Source organism: Humulus lupulus, chromosome 5 (genome assembly GCF_963169125.1).
Source record: "Humulus lupulus chromosome 5, drHumLupu1.1, whole genome shotgun sequence".
Taxonomy (NCBI): domain Eukaryota; kingdom Viridiplantae; phylum Streptophyta; class Magnoliopsida; order Rosales; family Cannabaceae; genus Humulus; species Humulus lupulus.
In genome coordinates, this window is record NC_084797.1 from 44,888,776 (window position 1) to 44,899,168 (window position 10,393).

General features: G+C 33.7%; 2 protein-coding genes across 2 annotated transcripts; one reads left to right on the forward strand and one right to left on the reverse strand.

The window, feature by feature from the left end:
- Positions 1–3,901: 3,901 nt before the first annotated feature.
- On the reverse strand, positions 3,902–5,100 carry LOC133834795 (uncharacterized). The gene is made up of 2 exons (XM_062264548.1): positions 4,539–5,100; positions 3,902–4,437 (listed from the first exon to the last, which is right to left on the reverse strand). Exons 1-2 carry the CDS (start codon positions 4,974–4,976, stop codon positions 4,162–4,164), a joined length of 714 nt encoding a protein of 237 aa, XP_062120532.1. The 5' UTR covers positions 4,977–5,100; the 3' UTR covers positions 3,902–4,161.
- Positions 5,101–8,204: 3,104 nt separating this feature from the next.
- LOC133779100 (uncharacterized) lies at positions 8,205–9,565 on the forward strand. The gene is made up of 2 exons (XM_062219097.1): positions 8,205–8,840; positions 8,900–9,565. The coding sequence occupies exons 1-2, from the start codon at positions 8,205–8,207 to the stop codon at positions 9,563–9,565; spliced, it is 1,302 nt and encodes a 433-aa protein (XP_062075081.1).
- Positions 9,566–10,393: the final 828 nt, after the last annotated feature.

The window sequence follows — 10,393 nt, forward strand, 5'->3', positions numbered from 1 at the left end:
ATGTATTACAATAAGACGATGGACCATTCACTATAGCTCTTTTTTCTCTCAATATTTAGCAAAAAGACACCGGAATCAAAAGTCCCTTCCTTGAGCTATTTCATGCATATTTATAGGCTCAAGGAGGGTTACATATGCCAATGTGCCCTATCTTTCCTTAATAATTGTGTATTAAGATAATAATGAAGAAATATTCAATGCAGTTATTATAAGATTACAGCTTAAGAAGGAAATAAATCAGGTTATACGAGCAGTCTGGTTGTATTAAAAATTAACCCTGACGATATGGTGTGCTTCTGGTCGATAGTCGAGCAGTACTTTCGCCACGTGTCAACCACATTGTGAGAAATCCTTGCCACATCATCTGCAGCCGTTTTTAGGGTAAATAAATAGAAGTTTATATTAAACAAATAATCATGAAAATAAAACATGTGAGCAAAGTGATTGACCAAGTCAAAAAATGGTTTCTATTCTTTCATTGATAATAAATGAGATTACAAAGAAATTGGATTTTAATTAGGGCATAAAACCCCAACAGTATGTTGCCAAGTAAATCTCAGCCCTTGATGTAGTGAAGACAGTATAATTGGTGAACCTGGGCTGGTTGGGTGGATGCTTAGGCTATTTTTCGGTTGGTTCTAACTTAGTTTTCTTTCCTCCACCCTACTTAGCCCCTGAGGTACTCCTCTTCTTACCGTTGCCCCCATTGCCGCCCTGAGGGTTTACGCCGTTCTTATCTGCCTAGACAGTGGCCAGATGGTTTATGCCTTTTTCTTCCTTCATGATAGCGTCATCTAACTTCATGTATTTGTTTTCCCGGTCCATGAACTCCTGCAAGTTGTTGATGGGGTTCCTGTGTATGCTATCCCACAAGGGACTACGATAAATTATTCCTGCCGAAATGGCAACGAACTTCTCTTCGTGTCCTATTGTGGACGCTTGGTTTACCTCTCTCAAGGATTCGTCCTTCCCTTGCTTGATGTCAGCTAGCTGATTAGGATAAACTGGTTGAATTCATCCGGCACTGAAGAACTTGCAAAATTCCTTCTTGAACTACTCCGAGGAAGTGATGAATCCAGGTTTGAATTTCCAATACCATTCTTGAGCTGATTCAGAGAGAGTGGTTGGGAATACCCTGCACCTATAATCATGCTCCACACTGAGTAACTCCATCTGATCCTCGAACTTTCCAATGTGTCGTACTGGGTCCTCCTTCCTAGTGTATGTTGGGAGTTTCGAGGTCCTCTATTTCGGTGGTGGTTGAGCAGCTTGGTTATTGGCACTGAAGGGACTCCCACTTCTATGAGCTAGCTCGATATCGCAAGGTTTCTTTGTCAGACCCTAGACCGCCATGACGAGTGCATCTATTTGAGCTTGCACTATTGGTGGGATCGTTGCTCCAGGTGGGGTAGACGTCCCTGGTACCCCTATCAAACAAGGTATTGGTGTTGTTCATCAGTTCTTTTCCCTTGCGAGACTGAGGGTTTAGGGGTGGTAGGTACGCCTCGCCCTTGTCTGTGCGACCCTACCCCCCGACCCTCTCCTCCTATATGACTTTGAGATTTTGAGCGGCCATTTCCATTCCTGTCACGCCTTTCAGATGTTTGACCCTCATCTCTTGCGTTGTTTCGTCTGTCCCCCTGTGAGGGGGCCTTCGGGTTGGTAACACTCTTACTCCGAGATGAAGTGTTATTCTTCTTAGTCATGGAGGAGGCAATCTTGGACTGTGCCTCTTCATCTTGTCTCTAGGAAACTGGCTCTGAGAGCGTCCTTGGGGTTCGACTCCTCCCCTAGGACTCCCTGTTACTGTTGTCTCGCATTCCTGCAGTTTTGGCCTGAGCCTCCCTCATCGCCTGAGCAGCGACTTCTACGTTAGCTCGGGCTAATTGGGTAGCCGCCTCAAGTGCCACAGCAGCCTCCTGGTGCCTCCGATCAACTTCCCTCTCCCTCAGGATCATCTGGACCTTCTCATCCATCTCCCATCGTTGTCGTTCCATAGTCGCCCTCTAGAGGGCAATTTCTACATCAAAGGCCTCCTGCCTTGCCAGAAATTGCGCCATTTCCTCCTGGTGAGCATCCTGTGGATCTTCTGCATAGGAATTTATAGTGGTTTAGCCCTGTTCTTCTTAACAGTAATAATCTAATTCACTTAGCCTTTTGTATTGAATCGCTCGATAGACAATTACAAAGATAAACTCGGATTTCACTCGTCACAAATTTGCCCAAAATATCGATCCAAAAAGTCCACAAAAAGAGGTCCTTTGAAATGAAGCCCTGGTTCCTTTATTTATAGTACCCATGGGTTGTTACATGATCAGTAAGAGTGGAATCATGGTTTGGTACACGATAATTGGGAGTGGAAATACGTGTCAACCTTCCCATGATTATAAGATCGTGGGTCTTCCCGTTGTCTTCTCTGGATCATGGTCGATAATGCACGATTAAGACCTTCAAGAACTTGGGTGCTAGGCCTGTGATCTTCTAGGTTATAGGTCTGTTGATCTTCTAGTGCTAGGCCTGTTGATCTCATTTTGAACGAACGTGAGTTTTACCCAATGAAGTGTCTTTGGGAGTGTAGGCCGACCACCCTATGAATGATAGGGTGGGTTGACCACCCCGGGGGGTTCTTCGGCATGCTTGGGCCGACCTCCCCTAGGGGTTGGGGTCAGGGCGACCACCCCTAGGGGGTTTTGGCCTGGTCAACTTCTCTATAGGTCCAGGACCTATCTTTTTTGCTCATTGGTCTTTTCTCAATACTTCGTCATTTTTCCCTAATTTGTGATGCCACGTGTCGCTTTCTCATTCGCCACATCATCCCTGGATTTTTTAGGGATAACGGGTTGATAGTCCTTGTGGGAACGATACTTTATTTACTATCTATATAACTTTAATCGATTACGTATACTTGCGTATCATATTTTCGCAATGGATGGGATGAATTAGTTGATGAGCTCAAATTTTTTTATGAATCAATCAATATACATGTGTGAAGTTCCCATTTTTATAGTATTACCAAGTACTTAAGAGATAACTTTTGAGTTAAAGAGAAAACAAAAAAAAAAGTTTATTGATTCGGTTCACAATTTAATATATCAGGGTTCTCTTCTAATAAGTCAGTTTAGCCAACATATATATCAACTTGTAAAAATAAATGACACAAGATATTTTCACATGGTTCGATAAGCCTAGTCTACGGGGCACGCCCAGAGATAAAACTTGATTAGTAAAAATTTCAAAAATACACTTAACTTATGCAAAGAAAGATTCCTTTTATTCTTGAGTTGCAAGCACTTGTATAACTCCTTCAAATCCAATTTTTTAGCGGTCACCTTTATGCTTAAAATCCCTTCAACAAACAGTGATGAATCTCCTCCCGAAGATAACTCTTTCTTCCTCCCGAAGAAAGTCTTGGCTAATCTTCTCTCAAAGATCGAATCCTTCTTCCTCCTAAAGAAGTTTATGAACACAAATTGCACACAGGTGCAAAAGTAGCCAATACGAAAACTAGACTAAGGTGTCACACTTAGTCGCCCAAAAATAATCTTTCAAGCTTTTACACACTTTTTATTGCAAATATACAAAATGAAAATTCGCAAAAGGTGAACAAGAAAATGCTTGAGAAGACTTTTTATAGCTGAAGAGAATCTCCTAGCTATGCCTTGTAATCTTGCACACACTTTTTATTGCTAGGGGTGTGCTAATAATCTTGATACTTGATTAGGCAAGTATTACGTTACGTGTGAATAGCTGAAAGCTCGAATTATCTTATGTCAACAAACATCTAGAAAATACAAGAATGCCATTATTAGAAAGAAGCAATTAGTATGTATTCATTCTTGTTTTTGTACTAGGATTAAACCATTTATAATTGACATGAAATTTCTTTGATCACACTTTGTAATTAATCGGAATCCTTTATCATAATAAGCTTGAGCTATTGAGCATAAATATTACTTACAATCCACATGCATAACCAACGTTGGGACTGAGTGGCAAACACACACCCAGAGAATAAGGTTTATCATTCTTGATTGAGTTTTGAGATATAGATTATTGTAGGTTCTTCTGCTTTATCAATAAAATTATGCTTGAGCTGTTACACGTGTGGAAAATATAATATTAAAGAAAGTGTAGTTGCAGATGCATGTATTAACAAACAAATCAATAAGTAGAAGTGAATGAGATGATGGCATTGAGGTGGGCAAGGCACTCAGTGGGAAGTCCAAGGAAGGAGTTCATCAAGAAATCATGAATAGGATCAACGGTAGCCACCCCAACCAATCTGCACTTTCCATCTTTGTTCAACCTTTCTCCTCTTCCACTTCTCATTTTCCCCACTGACTCCTCAGATGTTAACACCGTCTCCACTATCAATTCTGGCGCTTTGTACAAACTCCCTACTGTAAACCAAAACTTGGCCTTGAATTCAAGATCAACCTACCCATTCATATATATTTATATAAGAAAGTTTATGGTGAGAAACCATAGTAGAGTAATGGCAGTAGTAATAATAATAATGGTCTACACATTATACAAACCTGACCAGAGTTTTGATTGATAATCCCTCGAAGGAGTTGTGGGTCAATACTGATCTTCAAAAATGGTGGCAGTGGTAAACCCAAGAACTTAGTCGTTGAACTCGTCAACGGTGGAATATACAGTGTATTAAGGTCAAAAGAAACCAAAAGTTCATCATCATCTTCAGAGTTGGTTTTTGCGACCTTTTTCGAAGCAAACCCAGTGCCTTTCCCACCTTCAGCATTGTAACCAAAGTCAGGATATTTAGCAATTCCAAGCTTACAAGCTCCCAAAGTCTTGAAGTTGACTGTGTAAATTTCAGATTTCAGCTCTTGGGTTTCCTGGCTTTGACTGTAAGAAGAGGAGAAGGTTATGATTTTTCTGGGACAAAGCCCCGCTCTTTTTGTTGAGACATTGAAAAGAGTTAGAGGGTTTGAAGGGTTTACCTTACACCCCATTTGAAGAGATTAGAGTAATAGGATTTGGGGTCTCTTAGATAGAATTCTGAAGAAGAAATTTTCCGGGAATAGTATCTGAAATTAAGCATAACAGGCCATATTTGCGGACAACAATGCCAAATTATGTGTGGCTGGAATAAACCTTATCTTTTGGAAATCAAAGGTATGTATATGGACTAATATATGCTACAAAAACTTAAGTGGTAACAATGTTTTGACTTTGTATATAAATTTTTATTTGATGAGGCAACAAAATTAAGTGTTTGTTGGCTCGTAGCTTATGTGAACCTCCTAAGTAATGAGAATGAGAAGCATCATACTAAAACGTTTTCAATTTTGTTCACAAATTTGGTCTCAATAATTTACTATAAATTAGAGCTAGTACTCCGTAGTAGAGCAAAAACTTGTTTACATTTTTCTATTTGCAGTGAAAGCACTACAACAAAAACGTGGTATAACGGCGGAACTATTACCGGCGGAGTCAGTCCGCCGGTAATAATACTATCTTTACCGGCGGAAAACTGAGTCCGCCGGTATTAATCATGTTTTTTTAATTTTGTTTTTATTTTTTAAATTATTTAATTATTACCGGCGGAAAATCTATTATTACCGGCGGACAATCCGCCGGAAATAATCCGATTTTATTCACGCGGTAAACCTGCCGCCCAATTTAATTTTCGCTTATTACCGGCGAATTATTACCGGCGGGCTCCGCCGGTAATAATAATAAAAATATTACCGTTAAATACTATTACCGGCGGGACTATTATTGCCAGCGGACCTCCGCCGGCAATAATATTCTATATATTCTGCCCATCCGTCTTCTTCGCCTCCGTTCGTCCGAGTGTCAAAAATTCTCAAAAACTCTCCACATATCCGAACGCATACCAGTGGCAATATCCACCATTTTCAAAAGCTTTTTGGGATTGTATTCAGCATTATTTCATCACAATCGGTCTAGGTATGTAGTTATATGTTTTTTGTTGTAATCTATTATATTTTTCTGATGTTGTTTGAGTTATATTTTTGAGTTGGGTTATAATTACAATTTTCTGTTCTTCTAATATCATGTATATATTTTCATATTTTTTTTGGCTGATTGTATTTTTAATCAAATACATATATAATAAAAAGTTTGGGTTAATATTTGGTTATGAACAATTTTCTTAATTATATATATTGAATTTAAATATTCCATTAACTTACAACTAATATATATATGTTTATATTTCAGGGCTTCATTGGGAGTACTGAATCTTGCTATTGTTGGACTACAGGTAAGTAATTTTGTATTTCATACATTTTTATTTTGTTTATTTAGTTTTAAAGAATATTAAAATATTGTTAGATATTATTAATAGATAATTTTTTATTATTGTTAAATTGTTATTATATTGTTAGAATGTTATAATGTATTTTTGTTATAGTTTAATTAAAATTATTTTAATATTATGAAGTTTAGATTTTAATAAATTTGTTATTAATAAATTGTTATTATTAAAAAAATAGTTTAATAATAGATAAATAAAATATAAAAAATAATATAATAAATATTAAATTATAGAAAAAAGTTATTTTAAGAACTTAGATAGGAATTGATATGAGAATAATAAAAATTAAATAATTAAAAATGTATTTATTAAAAAGTAAGTATTAAATAATATATGTAAACAATTATTAAGTAATTATATAAAAGAGTAGTTATATAATTAATTAAATAAAAATAATTTCAATTAATTACAAATTAATTATTCAGCTTTTAAAATAGTTATAATTAAATATGTGGAATAAATAAATAAATAAATGATTAATTTATTTATTATTAATTAAATTAATATTAAATAAATAATTAATTAAGTATTAATTAAATAAATAAATTTTTAGTAAATGAAAAATTAGATAATAGATAATTAATTAATTAATTAAGTATAAATTAAATAATTAGTAAACATTAGATAATAATAAGTTATTTAAATAACGGAAAAATTATATAATAGATAACTAATTAAATAATTAATTAATTAAGTATAAATTAAATAATTAGTAAACATTAGATAATAATAATTTATTTAAATAAAACAAAAATTAGATAATAATTAACTAATTAATTAAATAATTAGGAAAGATTTAAATTAATAATATGATAAATAAATAATTAAATAAATAAATAATTAAGTATTAATTAAATAATTTATTTTAAGTAAAGGAAAAATTAGATAATAGATAAATAAATAAATAATTAATTAATTTAGTAATTAATTAATTTAATTATTATTAATTAATAATTAATTAAATAATTAGGAAAGATTTAAATTAATAATATGATAAATAAATAATTAAATGAATATTAAATAAATAAATAATTAAGTATTAATTAAATAATTTATTTTAAGTAAAGGAAAAATTAGATAATAGATAAATAATTAAATAATTAATTAATTTAGTAATTAATTAATTTAATTATTAATAATTAATAATTAATTAAATAATTAGGAAATATTTAAATTAATAATATGATAAATAAATAATTAAATAAATAAAAAATTAAGTATTAATTAAATAATTTATTTTAAGTAAAGGAAAAATTAGATAATAGATAAATAATTAAATAAATAATTAATTAATTAATTTAGTAATTAATTAATTTAATTATTATTAATTAATAATTAATTAAATAATTAGGAAATATTTAAATTAATAATATGATAAATAAATAATTAAATGAATATTAAATAAATAAATAATTAAGTATTAATTAAATAAATAATTTTTTAGTAAATGGAAAATTAGATAATAGACAATTAATTAATTAATTAAGTATAAATTAAATAATTAGTAAACATTAGATAATAATAAGTTATTTAAATAAAGGAAAAATTAGATAATAATTAACTAATTAATTAAATAATAAGTAAACATTTAAATTAATAATATGTTTAATAATTTGATAAATAAATAAATAATTAATTTTTTAGTAAACATTAGATAATAATAAATAAATAAATAAATAATATTAGGATAAATTAGATGACAAAACATAAAATAGCATAAAACTATTAAATGTTTATAATAGACTATTAAAAACATTTTGTAACACTTTAAAACTATTCACATATCGTAAACTTATATACTTTTATAACACTTTAGATGGCGATTGACAAGACTTGGACGACATTGAGAAATCGTGCTTGTCGAGAATATTGGAACGGTCTACAAGCTTTCTTGACGATGGCGTCGGAATATAAGGATTCCTCTGGTAGAATTAGGTGTCCATGTGTTAGATGCATAAACAATAGGCTTGAAACTTTACCTATGGTGAAAGCACACGTATTCGATTGGGGTTTTCATCAAGGTTACGAAAAGTGGATATATCACGGTGAAGCAGAAGCAGATGTTGCCAATGTGGTGGACGCCAACGATGATGATGTTGATGAGATGATTCCGATGGTCGAAGACTTCCTTCTACCTACAACCGAAGAAGTTGAAAATAATCCTGCGGCGGGACAATTTTATGACGATCTGTTTGTCGAGATAGAGGCTGAGTTATATCCTGGTTGTAATTGGATATCTTCTCTTAACTTTTTAGCAAAATTATTGCATTTGAAAGTTAGAGGCAAGATTCCGAATAAAATCTTCGATGAATTACTGAAATTACTAAAGCTTGCATTTCCGAAGGGAAATAAAATTCCATCAACCTACTACGAGGCTAAAAAAAGATTACAGAAATTAGGGTTAGGGTACGAGTCAATTCATGTATGTGAACATGACTGTTGTTTGTTTTACAAAGAGCATTCAACTAAAGAGACTTGTCCAATTTGTGGAAGTAGTAGATGGATTTCTCCTGAAAAGACGGATGGAAAAAAGGTACCACATAAGGTGATGCGTTACTTTCCATTGACTCCGCGATTAAAAAGACTGTACAGTTCAAGACTTACAGCGAAGCAAATGTTATGGCACTATACTGGGAAATCAAAAGACGATGGGATAATGAGCACCCAGTGGATGGGTTAGCGTGGAAGGATTTCGATGCCAAACATCCTGATTTTGCTAGTGAACCTCGGAATGTTCGTTTAGGTTTAGCTGCAGATGGTTTCAATCCGTTTGGCAACATGAGTCAAGCATATAGTATGTGGCATGTGGTGTTGGCTAACTACAATCTTCCACCTTGGATGTGTATGAAATATAATAATTTCATATTATCCATTCTTATTCCTGGACCAAAATCACCGGGAAAGGACATGGATATATTCTTGAGACCATTGGTGGATGAGTTAAAGGAGTTGTGGGTTAATGGTGTCGATACAAGAGATAGTATAACCAACACTATGTTCAAGTTGCGTGCAACCTTATTGTGGACAGTTAACGATTTTCCTGCTCGTAGCTATTTATCTGGATGGAGTGGTCAGGGATACAAAGCTTGTCCGACGTGTAATGAAGACACAACTTCTGTTCGAGTAATCGGTAAGACATCCTACATTGGTCACAGAAGATTCCTTCCAAGTAACCGTCGAATGAGAAGAGACACTCAGTTTGACGGACAAATGGAGAGAAGACGTCCACCAAGACGTTTTACTTGTGCGAAATATTAGAACAAGTAAACAAACTTGTACCACAAGTTCCTGGAAAACACGAGATGTTTGGAGGTGTCAAACGTAGGCGTATTGCAGAAGATCAAAATTGGAGGAAGAAAAGCATATTTTATGAGCTTGATTATTGGTCTTCGAACACTTTAAAACACAACATTGATGTCATGCATGTGGAGAAGAATGTGTGTGATAGTTTGTTAGGCACTATCTTGGATAATGATAAATCCAAAGACACCACTAATGCAAGACATGATTTGAAAAAGTTTGGAGTAAGGGAATCGTTGTGGATATATGAAGATGACAGCGGAAAGTTAATGAAGCCTCATGCCCCTTATGTTCTCACATCTGATCAAAGAATGTAGTTTTGTAAATTTATTCGAGATATGAAATTTCCAGATAATTTTTGTTCCAATTTAAAGAAGAAAGTAAATGCTGATTTAACAAATATCAGCAGTTTAAAGTCCCACGACAGTCATGTAATAATGCAACGATTACTATCAGTGGGTGTTCACAAGTTTCTTTGAAAGAGTATATCGACTACCATTTCTGAGTTATGTAACTTCTTCAGGCAAATTTTTGCAAGAACTATAAAGGTTAGCGATATGGAGGAAGCACAAAAAGATCTTATTCTAATATTATGTAAAATGGAACTCATATTTCCTCCAGCCTTTTTTGATATAATGGTGCATTTGATTTTACATTTGCCTGAAGAAGCAATTCTGGGTGGACCGGTATTTATGCGTTGGATGTATCCTTTTGAAAGATACATGAAAAAATTAAAGAATTACGTTGGAAATAAAGCTCGTCCTGGAGGGTCGATAGCCGAGGGTT